This window comes from Sinohyriopsis cumingii, chromosome 14, assembly GCF_028554795.1.
Source record: "Sinohyriopsis cumingii isolate HCF-2022 chromosome 14, ASM2855479v2, whole genome shotgun sequence".
NCBI lineage: Eukaryota > Metazoa > Mollusca > Bivalvia > Unionida > Unionidae > Sinohyriopsis > Sinohyriopsis cumingii.
Window position 1 is genome coordinate 100,254,182 of NC_142974.1, and position 18,265 is coordinate 100,272,446.

General features: G+C 33.3%; 1 protein-coding gene across 1 annotated transcript in view; it reads right to left on the minus strand.

Annotated features, from left to right (window-relative positions):
* Positions 1-18,265, minus strand: part of LOC149784485 (uncharacterized) — a 108,157-nt gene that overhangs the window by 75,069 nt on the left and 14,823 nt on the right. Inside the window, exon 3 of the mRNA XM_089932567.1 lies at positions 5,833-6,678. Within this exon, the coding sequence (XP_089788693.1) occupies positions 5,833-6,678 (846 nt within the window). The remainder of the gene's footprint in view (positions 1-5,832; positions 6,679-18,265) is intronic.

Here is an 18,265-nt window from a genome sequence, read left to right on the forward strand (position 1 = left end):
TTGATGATAATTTTAATATCTGATTTGTTTGGTAATAAATACCCTTAATGTCAACGTCGGCAGATTCAGAATAATTAAGTATATTTTCTTGTTTTATTATCCATGCATCTCATGATGTACAAGTGCCTTTTTTAATTGTTTGGCGCTATTGAAATGCTTAACAGGACGTTCAGTTAGCGATAGTTTATTTTGATCACCTACGAGTTGATCTCGCTGTAGTGATATTTTCATTCGACAGTTCATTGCTGAATTTGATTGAAGGTATTTCATCTGACCACGAGTCAGACTGACACTGACGTGATGTTATGGCATTATAAATATCGTAAGTAATTTAATTATATGTTTAGAAAATATTACATATTTGCCACTGTGGCATCAATGACTCTCATTCGTCCACCAACACCTTCGAGTAACATTGCTTTGTCGCTGAGTATAACAGCAACTGTCCTGTAATTAGGAACAGCTCCAGCGTCTCTATTTCCTTGAGCTCGAACGTGAATATCAACGACAGATCGTTTAGATAAATCAAGATGTTCCAGCGAAAAGTAATAAATCGAATACAGATTTATAAAATCTAGTCGTATATTTTGATGATGTCCCATAAATGTCATTAACTGATGATATGCATGTGCTACATAATTTAATTCAAAATTTAATAATGTATCTTCTTCTAGTTCTTGATGCCCATTTATCCTCAGTAAAACTGCAAAAACTCGAAGTTTAACAAAGATCATTAGACTTTCTTCTTGCGAGTATACTCGTTTAGTGCTATGACAAACATCAAAAATATGCTTGGCGCAGAAGCACCGTGCTGAAATGCGATATGCCACATAAATAAAGCATTAATGCTACTTTGAACACTGTCTTTCGTTGTTGTTAACCATGATAATAATGATTTACCGCCTTGTTCCATAAAAGAGAGCGATTTTTGTTCTTCGGCAATCGTTTTAGTCATTACCGGCATCCACAACGAAAGTATTGTTAATAATCCTTTACCAGCATGAACCCCAACACATTCTCGGCAAATAGCATCATTGTCAGTAGCCTTCTTTACAAGTACATATGTATGATTGGCCCCTAAAATAACCTTTCTAACATTTCTGAAAAATCCAAAGATGTGGGACAGTGGAATTACGCATGAAAATCAGTTATTACCTCTTAACATTGATCGCCGTGTTGTAAAACCTAAGTTGAAGCGTGTATTACCGTTGATCATTACATGTTGTGAATCAACATCAGCAGTATTTGCAGCATTTCATGGTTGTCCTATTTTATACTGTCTGTTGTCAGGAAAGTCAGAAGTGTCTTTAGCAAACATCATTGACGGTCTATCTGATTTTGTATAATCATCAGATAGTCTTACTAGATCTATTTTTACTGTAGCAACATCGAAGTCTTTTTGAATATTTACAATATTTTTTCCATTAATCATGTATGTAGAATTGTCAAACAACGCCATGATGCCGTTATTAACGAAAATAATTATATCATTGGCATTATATTCTGTATTAACAACTTTCAACGTTCCCCTTCTACTTCAATAAACGCTTCAGCAGGTAAGAGCTATTTGCTTGTATCTTGAACTTGTAATTCAATTCGACCACGCTGACCTGGTTGTCGTACGTCATAAGAATAATACTGCACAGATTCATCCTTTTGAACCGGCGCATCTATGTTTAATGCTGGATCGGATACACGTTCGAACATTTTATTATAAATTGTTATCATCTAACAGGAAGACCACCTAGGGAAATTCCATTTCCTTTTATCAGACTAGCAGTTATATTTTTCTGCTTCATCTGCCAACTCTGATAGTTTTTGATTTCCAGCTTGATTTACTACTTTACTGACATCTCCTAGCATAACTTCAATGCTGGCCAGTTTCACTGGTGGCTGTGGTTTTCGTCGAGTTAATCGTGTTAGTCTGTCCTTGATTGTCAAGAATGCTCTACTGGCAAGATCACCAACTGCGCTAGTAATTTTTCACGAACAAAATGGATAAATTTCATTCCTAGTTGTATTGAAATCGGTATTGCTTTTGGGCTAACCTTCTGAATAAACACTGGACAACATCGCCGAGTCCATCTCCGTAAGTTGCTCTATATGTTGGTAATCGTGAATTTACTACCCTAACTATTACAGGCCCACGTTGAGCATTATGTATGATCATCTTATTGTATTGTCCTTGTATCTAACTACTCTCAGTCACTGCGATAATCATCACCAATTTCATCGATGAAAGATCTATACACGTTTATGTCCGTCATACTGCCTGTAAATAATCGTTGACAAATATCAGACATTTTATTAATAATTTCCGGATAATTATTTCCAGCAAGTTTTCATCCAACCAGAATTTATAATATATCGACGTCAGACAGAACGTTGTTAGGACAAGCAATAAAACCACTTTCCTTTATAGTTAGGGAAGAAAAATCACTTCAAGTTACGTCAAAAGAATCATTACCAGAATCTTTTTTCTCGATAGGTATAAATACTTCAGATTCTCTTTGTTATCTTACATCAAGGACAAACTCACGATAATCACGGTCACCTGTGAAAGGTTTATTTTTGAGTACAGAATATACATTTTAGACCAACCATCTTCATTTTGCCAGGATTCAACAAGTTTAGGTTTTACATATCCTGATATGTCATTATGTTCCCGTGCGGTAATCAATACTGCATTATCATACTCTCTTTTGGATAGATTCAATACCTTTAGCTGTAAATTTATTCTTAATATTAATTAATTCTGGGGATTCTACAGAAGATTGTGACCGAGATATTTTTGAAAGAGATCGTCATTTTTTCTGTTGTTGTTCTATTTGTTGCTGCGGTGAAGGAAGTTGATATGAAGGTTCCTGAGCAGGAGGTAGCGGTGAAGAAGATACTGACTCCCTCTGCAATACTGATGGTTGTTTTCCTTGTTTCTCTAACATTTCGAAATATTGGACTAGTCTAGCGCGATAAATCTAATACACCGTATCACTCGTATCTACTTGATTAATATTATATTGGTTTACACAAAAATCTCATTTATACCACGTTTCGCGATTTACTCACTCAACATATTCTTGTTTTAAAAACCACACCTCCGAGAAAAACTTTCAGCAGCAAACCCACCTAAATCATTTGCAACATATTTGTTTATTGCGTTTATACGATTTTCAGCAAATGTGTCCATAAATCCAATTCCCTTTCTACCTTTCTTGACGTTATACCTATTTTCTTCTTCCTCGTCAACATCTTCATCACCGGGTTGTGACTGAGCAGCAGATTGAGCAGCAGCTATCTCAGTTGGAAGATCTCGTAAAATCTGTTTGGCTTGTTTAGTTCTTCTTGCTATTTTGTCAGTATCTGCAGCAGTTCGTTTCCACAACTCTTTTAGTAACGTTTGTAACAGGTCTAAATAACTGTTCTGTACCTTCCGTAAATTCAAATTGTGCTTCTTGACGTTCTTGTAATCTTGTGTGACAGACTCACGAACAGGAAGAATTTTTTGTATTGACTTTAGTCGCTCTCGAGCTGCTCTAGCTGTATAAGATTCCTTAGCTGGTGCCATTATTTTATCAGCGACGATTTTAATTACCCGTACGGATTTATAACAATAGATTTATATGACTCCCGATCACGATATCGTATATGTCTTGATAATATGTTTGATTGTTATAATAACGGTTTAATTATAGCAGCAGAGAGGGTGCAACCGCAATGAAGCGTCACGGTGGGCAAATACGCGAGTATATATTTTAAAAAACAATAACGACATAAATAAAGTAACAAAATAAACTAACCCAAGTAGAGAAACTCTCGGTAAGTTAGAGGCTTTGGTTTGGCATTATTGACCTTATTGTTTCATTTCCGTAACAAGATTTCATTTTTCAAAAATGACGTACTAGGAAAAGGTCTGTTCAACTTCTCTGCTGCTATCTATCTTACATTTGGTGCATTGAAATCGAAGAATGTCCTCTGCAGATCAGTTAAATAAATTAGAATTTCACAAATGTCCCCACAAATGTTCGAAAGGAAATAACAGCTAATAAAAGCTAATGCTGTATTTGGAGGGTTGGGGGACATTATGTTTCAGTCCCTCCTCATAAAATTAAATTATGCAGTAGTCAATTCCCAAGTTAAACCTTGCCTTAAATAAACAAGAACCTCATATCTACCCTTCACACATAAAAAGATTCATTTAAATTATTAAAGTATTGTGAATGATTAATTATCACTAGATTTGTCACAGAAGGATGGACAGACATGCAGACCACTGACTGCAACAGCAACATCCCGGCTTAAATATGGAGATATCGAGACTGTTAAATTAGGTCTGAATTTATCATGTGCTAGTAAAAATGATATTTTGCCGAAGTTAATTGTTACATAAAGCTTAAAAGTGTGATTAGTCTCCAACTATTCTAGACTATGTGTTCCCAACTGATATACATTTAGATCTCAATTAAAAATTTATAACATTTGTTCCATCCAGATACCACAGGGGCTCATATTGTTGCTTGCAGTTTACATATAAATCATATAATATATATATATATATATATATATATATATATATATATATATATATATATATATATATATATATATATATATTACTATTATACAGTACATGTAGAATTTATGGACAAATTGCAAGTAATCATATGAACCCATGTGGCAGTAACCCCACTTTTTGAGCAGGTACTAAAATGTTCCTGTATGTATTGATCATGTACAGAAGTGTTTTCACCATATAAATACTTTAACTCATATTTATTGACCTATATCATGACAGCAATTTAACAAAAAATATGTAATACAGACATTATTATTGTATTTCAATATAAATAATTGACATGTATAAATGTAAATTTGTGACAATATAAATTATTGATATTGTTTCAACATCTACCTTCTTAACATTAAAATTATAATATAAAAAGTGGCCTTTAACGTGCAATATTACTTTACAATATTATTTCTATAATCTTCCGTCTTATTCGTTCAACTAAGACCTATCTCAATTTTCCACCCTGTCTTTTCGGTTTGCCATATAAGGACATTGAAGCCTTCAATAGAAACGTACACAGATCGCAGTAAATATGGCGTACTTTGAATAACATATCGTAGAATATCCAAAATGGTATCAAAGATAAAACGTAGATTTCAAGGTAACTACCACTAATATCTTGTTATCCGATTGGTGTTTTGTTTCTTGACAAATCATCAAGGAACCGTTCCATAAAAAGGACTGTTATCAACACAAAACACGTAGGAATTTAAGACGCTGCTCATACATGAATGAGATCAGGTCTTAAAACGGCTTTCAATGTCATGCGCAATGAGATGTCGCGTGCAAAGAGTTATCAATGAACGCGCCACCTTCTGGAAGAAAATGTGTATTGTCCTGAACTGATAATGATGCGAGTTGTGTTGCCAGCCGGACTTGTGACAGTCCATAGAGATTTAATATTTTTATATGACAATTGTGTAGCGAGAACCAACGTAGAGATGATTTATCAGTAATGAATAAACCCGGTTACAGCAATATTTGTATTGAATTATAAAACACCAAAAATATTTTATTTATACAATAAATCGATAAATATGTCCATGCACGACGACATTTCGTACATTCGGGATAATACAAATTATTTATTCCACTTTTATTTTATTTTACATCTAAAATACATGTTTGTCTTACTATAAAGTTATGACTGTTATATTCATAAATCATATTTTGAGGCATAAAGGTGAATTAGGAAATGTATAAATGAAGTATGTAGTTTTGTTGTCGTGTGATGTTAAAGTGTACGTAAAATAAAATAGAATTACCTGGTTGATGTAAATATTCCAGTCTGTATACAGTTATCACGTTGTTTTGCAAGTTTGTGGTGTAAAGAACTCCATGATGGTCATCATATAATATTTCACCCAGCGTTGATGACACTGTGTGTATGGTCACTAGTTGACCGCTGTCTGTCAGGTGATGAATTCTGTTAGAGTTCGTGTCACTCACAAAAATGGAATCCGTTTCAGCCATTATTGCTATTGACCCCGGTGATTCTAATTCCTGATGTTGATACAGAAACTTGAGTTTGTGTGGATTAAAAATATCGTATGCGTACACACCAGTAGTCGTAGAGGCACGAGGCCCACACGAGATGAACACTATATTGTCTTTTATGGCCATGTGACTAAGACTTTTCGCTTCACAGATATTGTGAGTTACATCTACACGTCCATCTGTAATCGATACAATGCCCCAACAGAGCATCATGTCGCCCTGTTTCCAACCGCTGACAACGAGTTGGTCGCTTAAATTCAATTTTGCCACTGAATAACACCAATTAAATCCTGTGCTTAGATCCAATGTTTTGACCCGTTTAACGCCATCCGTAGATTTAAATGACAGGATAGCAATCTTATTGTGCAGACAAACTGCGACTTCCGTCTTGCTAATAAGACAAAAACCATACGGCCAGGACTCCAGTCTGTGTGGTGTACACATCAGTTTGCCGTCAAGACGATTGTAAAGCTGGAGACTCCACGCATTGTAGTCTATGACCAGCAACGTGTCTTCGATCAGCACAAGACCACTGTATAAGGGTTTACGGCCAACAAAATCACTGTATAAGAGTTTACGGCCCACAACATCACTGTCTAAGGGATTACGGCCGGCTGTAGATAAAAAAATTACTTACATCAGGATATGGAATACACAAAATACAGAAATATTTACTTTTAGTAAAGAATACAAAACATCTATATATCACTTTCTGACCTAAATCAATAGTCCAATGTCGAAATTATGCGACCGACACCATAGTCGTAATTATCTTTATTATTATTACTAATAGTACAGTTGCTATTTGATATGTTTTTTAACTACTACTAATAAGAATAATATAAAACGTATTAAAATAATAATAATTTCTTGTATAGTATAGTTGCTATGTTGTACTCTTTTGCAACTATTACTGTTACTGATAACTAATACGTTTAAAAAATATAATTAAACTAAATTGCACAGAATAAAGTAGAACTAACGGGGGTAGCGGTGATTTTACTTAAATTTCAAGTAACTCACGATAATTGCCAGATGTGATCCGTGGAACAAATATTAATACAAGCCACGTGAGGTAATAGCCCGAGGTCTATTCCCACCCTCAATAAACGTATCCCCTGGGTCACATCATAGAAAGTATTGAGATCACCAACTAACAACCATAACACATACCTTCTAGACATTGTAAGGACAAATTTACATATATAAATGGCACTTACAATGTAATCAATCCCCATCCCTGTATCACAATTTTCATACTTTCGAGATTAGCACTCTGCGACTATATAAACAACAGTTGACATGTTAAACCATTTCCACGAGTCGAAATTGTAACATGTTCCATTACTCGTTAGGCTACACAATTTGTTTTCGAAAATATTATCTGTTTTAGGTACTGAACTCTGGATTTATCATTCAGCGGATATAATGCATAAAATAACGTCGGTTACAAGATACGCTCTTTCATAATACGGTTTGGCAATACCAGTCAACATTCCTGGTTTGTAATTTTTACTTAATACGGCAATTTTTCATTATGATGGACAGAGACACGTTTGTCACTGATAATCCAAGTATCGTCTACTTCCGTAATAAACTTTAATATGCAAAATATCTTTGATTGTCAAGATAATTAATAATCTTCGCTGCTCGTTCGTCGTTCATTGTAGCATCGATAACATCGGTTTTGTGTATGATTTTCAATGTTGAACACACATGAGAAATTCTATTTTAGCATTACGAATGCTTTCAATCAGAGTTTTCGTCGGATCAACCAGAGTTCGTTTTCATTTGCCAGCAGTTCTTCTATTAAGATCGAATCTGTATTCAGAAGGTTTAATCTTAACAGCTAATAATATGGTAAATTTATCCATGTTATAATTAGAGAAATACATATTTAAATTGAAAGGTTATAATATATATATATATATATATATATATATATATATATATATATATATATATATATATATATATATATATATATTTATTTATTTATTTATTTATTTTTTTATTTATTTATATGTGTGTGTGTATAATTAAAACAAAGAATAAATGCAAATGGCTTATTTATGATAGTTTCCACAACTCCCTGTAACAATGCTTGCATAAACGAATTCTCTCGACTTCACTTACAAGGTGTACGGAGAGGGAGTTTATAACCTTAACCGTGTTTGAAATGTGGTATTTGGGTTAGATGACAAGCGTAGTTGTGAGTGCAATGTGGGGGGGGGGAATACACTGAAAAGCTATGATAAAATACAACACTGATAATAATGACAGTCATAAAAAAGCTGAATATTATCTCGCCGGATTTTCAAATTAATCAATTAAACAAATAATCATTTAAATAAATAGCATTATTATATAAATGGAGCAAAATGAGTTTGATAAATATCCTATCATCAAAAATTATGAAGCATCCCGTGATGGTGTAATCTAGAACTGTCCACTAAAAGAACCAACTGGTAATAACACTAATACTGGTTATCTCATGATCAATGCTAAAGGGAATAAACATTATTTCAGTCATAGATTTACCTACGAATGTTTTCGAGTGTTAATCGAAGATGGTCTTATGATAGATTATATTAATGGCAAACACTGGATAACTATTTAGATAATTTGCTAGCCATTGCACAAAGTTATAGCAGCAGATTTGGTAAATATTCAAAACTGAAAAATTGTTAAGTCTGTAAATACAAGAACTGGCGAAGAAATAATATTTCAATCAATGAAAGCACGACAATATTTTGATAAGTCAATGCGTCCGATAAAATGCCTTGCAGATAATATTACCACATGTGCTTTTACGAAGAAATATGAATAAGAAATAACATTTCATTATTGTTAAATGGACATAATTCTGTCAAGCAAATCACTCTCTCCGGTAGAATAATTAAGTAGTTATCTCGCTTGTAACCACGTAATTGACCGCATTATTTTGTCATCGTAACTAGTTATATATAAATATTTAGTAATTAGCTATATGCGCGATAGCAATTATCAGTGAAGTAATATAATTTTGTAATAGTTGAAATTAGTGAAAGGATATTTACATCTTAATTTTGTCTCCTTTGACAAAAACAAGGTGGAAAGTTAATAGCCCGCTTTGTAACGCAGTAGGGATTTTTAGATTCCCTGTTATACAGAAATACATGTGTTTTAAACCTGACTTAGTGAAAGGCAGAAATATAATCAATATGTGGTTATCTTAATACGATGTGTTCTGGAAAAATGGAAAATAAATCCACGCTGTAGTTACTATAATACTTATTTGTTGGAAATACAGTATAGGTAACTTCATAAAAATTTCTGAAACATATATCTGTAAGGTTGAAAGATACTGCGTGGTAGTGTGGCTAATTCTCATATCCCGTGACTGGCAAACTGTCGACGGTTGCGATAATCGCGATATTTCATTAAAAAGTGTATTTTTTAATTTAGTCTGTTTATGATGAGATTTGCATTATTTTTAATATTTATTACCCTATCAAATAAAACAATCTGACTGATTTTCACAATTTTGAGTACCTGTTACTCATCAAATAACAAAATCCGACTGATTTTCCTTATTTTATGTACTATTTACCTGAAATCTGGACGAGAATCAGTAAAAGTTAAATTATGTTATACTCCCTGATTGAAAACATATCACGAGCGTGAAGATCTATGATCTACATATAAATTAATATTAAGACTTCCTTGTCTGAAATCAAGTGTCCAGTCTGGTCAGTAGGTTTGAAATATATTCTTGATAATAACGGATTATGACAACGTAAATCAACGTAGAATAATGGGTTCTTGTACAATCAAATATCCAGGAGGTATCTGAGGTGTAAATAAATACAGAATATATCTTTACTGAGCCTGATTGGATTTTTCAACTATCATCAATTAAGTCGCATACAAGATTAACTGCAATCGCTGATGTTGTATTAACGATTCCTTGTGAAATATGACGACCTTGACCATATGGATTATTATTATGTCTGAGATAAAATGCTAGTGGTCTTTTTTTTCTCCATGACTCAACAGGTTTTAGAACGTTTTAATTGATAAGATCGCTTACTGATTTTTTCTAGCTCATCAGCACCCAGTCCTGGAAGAACAAATGTTAGTAATTCTGATTCAGTTATTATAAAATAACTATGAAAATACTCTTTTAGTGTTATTGTACTAGACTGTGGATGAATAATCACCACGGAAACTTGATATATCAACGATAATTTTATTGATATATTCAATGTTTGATGTAACCGGGTTTAGATGTTTATTGTTTCAACAATCTGTTGTTTTACGTCGTTTTTATAATAATGAAATAGAGACAAAAAAAAACAGATTTTGAAGACCTACGAGTGATTTAGAGTGTTTAGACCTGTCATGTTTAAAAATTACATTTTAGTATAATTTTCGTCGATATATGTTTTCCTTTCTTTATCAGTTCCATAAAATAAACTTACTCCTACATCAAGAACTTTTGTACCGTCAGAAACAAGGAAAGTTCTATCAATATGTCATGGATATTCCTCTCGATATTTTGGAGTTGTTACTAAAAGCAAATTCTATCGCAAGAAATTCATTTAACTTTGGTTCTGGAAATCCTTGATAAACCGGCGGGATTTCAGGCCAGCCTTAAACAGATCGGATTGACGATTGATATATACCAACGATGTAATCTTGCGAGTTTATTTATATCGCAGCTGATAATGTTCGTTCGTGAACAATAATAGCTATTTTGTTATTTTGTGCTAGAAATAATTTGTTCGATTTCATAATTACCTGTAGGAATTCTGACAACTTGCCAATCAGGAGCTCCGTCATCTTTAGTTTACATTAAAATACGAGTGAATCTCTTCTTGGCAATCCAACAAATGATTTTCTTTTGATATTTGGTCAGCTGTAATATACTCGTAATTGTGCTAGCGCTATTTATTTCGCTAGAATTGCAGTTGGAAAATTCACGCTAAATTCAGGACTAGTTGAGCTTACTGATATCATCTTTGTTTTTGACCGAATAGTATGAACGACACTTTCCTGAAGTAATTCGTTGGGAGTTGAAATTATAATTAGTAGTGTTGTTATTATAATTATTATTATTATTATTATTATTATTATTATTATTATTATTATTATTATTATTATCTAAATCATGATTTTCTAAATCAGGCATAGATTCTACCACAGTCGTTACTACCATACAAATTTTAATCATCTCAGTGAAGTTAAAATCTGATATTTTTCCATGACTAAGACTTGATTATATTAACGATGATAATTTGAGCTATGCTAGCATCGAATTGTGTAATTTTATTATATAATCATGCAAATTTGCATTCGTGCATGTACATAATTTTTGGCAATATTATCAAGAAGTCCAGAAATTGTTGTTGCAGCTGAAACACAAATTGCTACAACCGCTGGTGATGACATTGTTTTTGCTGATAATAATTCGCCGGGTCCAGCAATAACAGCAGACACCGAATACACAATTATGTCAACAACAACTATACGTCTGTGATATTATTTTTCTTTTACTGTATATTGGTCAACCATATTCTTTAGGCTTTTTTTGCCATTCACGTGCTTGATTATATCTGTAATGTTGCGCACGAAGTTGAACGTTGATCGGAACGCTCTTTATGTTTTAATTAGGAGGGAATTTGGCGACTAATTCAAGACACCAACAATACATCAAGCAGATTTTTTTTTCTACAGGTTTTAGAGTAAATGTTTCATCGTCGATTTGCTCCAACATCAATAATATAAATCCAGGAGATCCACCAGGCAGAGTCTGGAGTGTATAACGCCGTGAAGTTGTGGTAGATATTGTAAATGTTGTAATGCCAAGTACTGAGGGCCTGTAAATAGCGGTAACTTCAGCGCAATATCTGATAGATTTATTAAGTGGTGACCATAATGCTAGTCCAGACGCTGCTATATATACCACACTGTCAGTATTTTTTTATGCCGGAGAGTTTAATATCGATAGCTGGTAGACTTCCAAAAAATTCGTTAACGGATCTATGTATGTTTCTTCGAAAACTCATAAACGATCGTACAAGATTATAATAATCAGTTCTAAATGAGGTTATTTCATTATTAAGGATGTATTTCTTCGTTACAGCGTCATTGTCTGATTCTTGTTCTCCAAGATTGGAAATTGTATTATTAGACATATTGAGAGAACCAGTCATTGTATCACTGCATTTTTATATTTGACCACGAATATTATCTAATATCGTTGACATAATAACTCCGGTTTTAATTTTTCCATTACTATCAAACACAGCCATGCTATTTTCAGTTACTCCATAAATTCGGACGATAATATCTTGCAGTGAAAGATTACTTGTTAATTTTCCTTGCTTATCTTGAAATACAACCACTTCGTTTGGATCTACATTGTCAAGATTTAATTATTCAGATATTTGGTCAATAATCTGTTTACTTATATTTTCATTGGTTATTTTGTAGTTTTTTTTTTCTTCTGTTTTTCTTAAAATGAAGATCTTCCGTAAATATCACCCATTATAATTTAAGATTTTTTTAAAACGACGCGCCTACTTGTATAATCGTGCACGACTTTATGAGGAGGTAATGTTGATGATAACACGGTGTCGAGTACACAAATAACTTCACGGCCACATATTTGTGGATCGGTGGATCGATATATTGTTTGTGTTGGTAGTGTTGAATACCAGACTGAATTTTTTTTTATTGTGTTTACGTAATTTATAATTTCTTTTGGTGGAGCCAGCCAATACGATTTAAAATAGTTAATTCTACGTGGATCAATCGCGTATGCCTTTCAATGAGTACCTGGACCGAAACTGTTATAGAGATTGCCAGCAGTGGCTCCAGGAGCATCAAGTGAAACTGTTTTACTACATCTGGGGTGGCAGCGGCTATTAATCCAGGAATAACTGCAAGCAGTGGAAATATACCACCAGTCATGATTGAATCTTTAATGGTGCTTGCAGAAAGATTGAGATGAACGCATTGTTTGATTGTCTGGCATCACAGAAATGCCTTAGCTGACAATGAAACCACCTGTGATTTGATCTTTTTTAGTGATATTTTTATTACACAGTTATTGCTGAATTTGATTGAAGATTTTTAATCTGACCACAAGTCAGACTGACACTAACATAATGATATGACATTATAAATATCGTGAGCGATTTAGTCACATGTTTTCTACTTTCGCATCATTAACTCTCAGTCGTCCACCAAGACCTTCAAGTAGCATTGTTTATTTATCTGAAAGAATAACAGTGATTGCTCTGTAAATATAACCACAAAGCCAGTCGAACTACACGGGCCCGAAAATGCATATCAACGATATATTTCCTGAATAAATCTAAATGTTCCAACAAAAAAGTAAAAGATTGGATATAATGTTGTGAAATCCAGCTAAGATGTTTGTAAACACGTGTTAATACTTTGTTCACGTCCCATAACTGTCATCAACCAATGACAAACACGTGCAAAATGATTTTGTTCAAAATTTAGCAAAACTTCTTCAGAAGGTTCTTGATGACCATTTATCATTTAAGCAACTTCAGAAACTCCAAGAGTGTCAAATACCATTGGATTTCATTCATGTGAATCTATTCTATCATTTTCCTGAAAAGCAATCAATTTATGTCTGTGTGCCGAAACTCCTAGCTGTGTTGCTATTTACCACCTAAAAGCCAGCCGCAATACTTTGAACGCTATCTGTAGTCATAGTCATCCATGATAACAATGGTATACCACCTGAATTCATAATAGCAAGCAGTTTTTCTTCTTCAGCAAGCGATGTGGTCATTACCGACATTCACATTTACAGTTTGGTTGGTATTACATTGCCAGCATAAACTGCGTCGGGGCGCTACATTGCATCATTGTCAGTGGCTTTTCTTACAAGTACCACAGTGTGGTTAACACCAAATATAATTTTTTTAACGTTTCTACAAAATCCAAATATATTTGATAATGGAATTGTACATGAAAATGTTTCGTTTCCATTTAACTTTGATCTACGTGCGGCAAATAGTAAGTTGAAATTTTCGTTCATCGACGCAATTGCGTCCCCAGCTGCATTTAGCGTTACGTTTCTATCCTCAGGCTGATCAATGGTATCCTTTGCAAACATCATTGACGGACCAGCTGACCTTGAATAATCATCTGAATATCTTTCAAGACCAAGTATTGTTGTGGCAACATCAACATTTACGAGACATGATTCAGTATTTTTCCGTCAATCATGTATATAGCACTGCTAAAAAATGACAACACCATTATGAACAAAATCAGGTCAGTCTAAATGTCCGTATGATGTATCATCTGCTTTCAACTTCAATAAACGCTTCAGCAGGTAAAATATATTTGCTTGTATCTTGAACCTGCAATTCGATCAGACCACTCTAATCTAGTACACATACGTCATAAAAATAATACTGATCATCGCGTATAGATTCATATTTAAGAATTGGTGCGTCCATTTCAAAAGCTGGACCGGATAGACGTTTGAGCATTTTATTATAATTATTATCATCTATCACCAGGACCACTTCCTGCTATGAAACTTGCCGTTATATTTGTTTCTTTTTCTTACTGGGGTATATTAGCCAGCCATGTTAGTTTTTGATTTGCAGCTTGATTTATTGTTTTACTGATATTTGCAGGCATAACTTCAGTACTGTTGTATTTTACTGGTTGTGATTTTTGCGGCATGCGTACTGATCGAGCTAATCTTTGTTTGACTGACGAAAATGCTTTACCGGCAATATTACGAACAGAACTTAATGCTTTATCTCGAACAGCTTCAATAGCTTTCATCCATAATTGTTTTGCAATCGGTACTGCTTTTGCAGCCATCCTTCCAAATTAACCTTTCTTACCTGGCGAATAATGTAATTCCCACACTTGTCCAATCCTCTTAAATTCCGGATATTTTTCTTTTTCATTTTCTTGTTCTCTCTCTCTCTCTCTCTCGTTTAGTTCTTTTCTGTTCTCTTTTTTTTGTTCTGCTTTTTCATCACGTATTGCTTGAGATGGCTGCTCTTGTAATGCCAATAGTTATTTTATTGTAGTCGTTGGAATTTTTTAATATGTTTATCTACTCTATCAACAAAATCATTATATATTGTATCTTTTTGATATCGATCATGTTAATTGTATGGTGAAACCCGATACACTCAATCGTACCAGGTTTCACTTTTTAAATATTTATTAGAGTACACACGTTTTACATTTTAAAGACCCCCACCCCAAGTCCATACTGTTCAAAAAGGACCTTACAGTTCCAGGTAACACATGATAAATACAACTGCATTGCTAACTTTAATCTAAACACAGGAACATGCTAGTTTCAATAATTAATTTTTCTTATTTTATTCTTGATATGGTCAATAAAATATTTCTTCCACTAGCCTTTGTCCAAAACAAAGAAAATTGTTTAACATACTAATAATTACAATCATCACCTTCCCATTCCAGGAATTATGTAACATGCTTGTTAAAAGCAATTAAAATTGAAGCAATAACATCTGTTCTATTTTGATACATTGACATTGAGGGATTTATGTTCTTTTTAACAGCATTACTTGTTTGTTTCCTTTCTCTCCATAAAATGAACATTTATTTTCAAGGACTGAATTTGGTATAGGCAACTGACCTTATTTTTGAATTATTTGTACATTTTTTGCACATTCTTTCTCATTTTTGCAAAATCTCGTAAGCCACATTAGGAAAATCACTTCAGACTGACAAATGAAATTTGATAGGCATATTATTATTATATTGAAATAACCCAGTTAGACGTAAGTTTTTAGTAAGTTTTCATTGATTACACATTTGTAAACATTTGATATTTAAAACTGTTTGACATAAACCTTGTAATGAAGATTAAGCTAAAATCACTTAAAGTAGACAATCTAACTTTAGTAGACGTATTTGTTATGTATATAGTATTGGATTAAAATTCAGGCCATTATAGCAATGTGTTCCATTTTTAAAAAATAACTTGAACATTATGAGCAAAAGCCTATTTACGTTTACTTATCTTTGCATTGACTTTTAATGCCCATGTGATTTTCCAAGGTTTGAATAGAGTGCTGATTTATTGTAATGTGTTCCACCTTCCCAGGGAATACGACTGTACCATCACTATGGTCTATGCTTCCTAAAATAAAACATGCATAGACTTCACATGCATGTGGCTGTTCAAACAGAGTTCTGTTCCACTGTAGTATGCTTTACCCTTCACAGGTAATATAAGTATGTGACTGTGTTTAAATAAAGTCCTGTTACACTGTATTAAGCACCACCGCACAGGTAATATAAATATGACTGTGTTTGAATAGAGCACTGTAGCGTGCCCCTCCCCATTCACAGGGAAATTCATATAACTATGCGTTTGAAGAGACCTATTACACTGTAGTATGCAACCCAATTCCCCCCACCCACCCCCACCCCAGCCCCTTTACAGGGAATACAACTATGTTTAAATAGAGCACTTTTATATCCGGGACAAAGCTATCATAATAAAGAAGGAAAATTTTGAGACTAAACAAATATTTGGTCTTGAGTGGGTTCGGGTATCACGAGCTTTCGTGTTTGAGGAGTTTCACTATATTATATTATATTATATAATTATTATGGTAAATAGAATGTTACAATTTCTATACTACTGCTACTACTACTACTACTACTACTACTACTAATAATAATAATAATAATAATAATGCCAGTTGTAACTTTAAGGATCGGCACCACCACCATCACCATTTACATTTTTTTATATCTTGCACCAAGCACGTTTGATTTTACTAAAGTGCTCATTTTTTAATCGCCTGAAGCTTGCATCTGAGCAACTATACATGTCAAGTTTTTAAACACTTCTTTTTTGCAACTGACTGCTTAATTCTGACATGATCACTATGTAATTCTTAAACAAAATCGCTTTAATTCCCAAAACCTTGAGTGTCACAAAGTTTTATTTTCATTTCAGAGTTAAAATATCGTATCTACTGTGTGTGTGTGTGTGTCAAATGTTATGTATATTTGATTTAATTTACAATTGATTTAATTTAATTGTTTGTAAGTTTAAAATCTTTTAATTTTTAATTTCATTACATGACAAAGTAATGTAATTTTGTTTACTAGGAATGTGATATTTTCCAGAAATTAGCTTGACTTGACTGTTAGATGAAAACACCCAACTTTGTATCTCATGCTGACCTAGTTCCTGGACTTGATTGAGAATCAAGTAAAGAACTTCTTTCTTTTACTTATTTTTTTTTTTTTTTTTAATGTGAATGATAATAGTGAAATCGAGGCTGTACTGGACTAAGTGCCACTAGACGTGTAGATACATTCTGAACCAATCAGGCATGTGATCACGTGACCATCATCCGGGAATCTACTTTGCGTATCAAGTTACTGTATAACCTTTGTTTATAGAGAAATTAGGTAGTCGGGCTTCTAAACACTGGAGGTAAAGGTGTTCCTTTTGTTGTGTCAGTTTGCAGTTATATAATAATTTTTATTTAAATCATTTGGTTTCTAAAAGATTCTTGGAAATATTTGGGTACTCATAAAGAATTCTTGTACAAAGACAGTTATATAAATTTTATTTGGAAATTCAAACACCGTGATAGTATTGTCTGTGGATCAACAAAGAACTGCAGACGCTACAGACGCTACAGAACCATTCTTACTACAGTATACGTCATCGTCTTCCATTTTGGAGCTTTCGTCGGGACTCGAACTTGAATTCATTAGGACATTTTACGCTAGGACTTCTAAAATTTAATTCGTGGATTATTCTTGGATTACTTTTGGATTTGATTCTTAAATATTATTTTATAGTGTCTTTTTCATGGAAACAAATTATTTGTTAAGTTTTTCAAATCTTGTTGTTTTCACTCTTTCTTTTGTTACTGTTTAGTAGAGCCTAAACAAGTAATATAAGAATTGCGGGCTCGTCCATGGATGTTTTTAAATATTGGATAAAATATTTCAGTAAACTTTTTTTTTGAAAGTTAAATTCCCCTAGTTTTTGAAGTCGTTATTGAAATTGGTAAGATTTGTCTAAAATGTCATCAAAAGTGGAAATCTTTCTTTGAAGTCCTTCCTGGGACCAGTGAGACCTTTTCAAAAAATAGATGAATTAATTCAACTTGAAAGTAAATATGATCTTTCTGAGGTAAA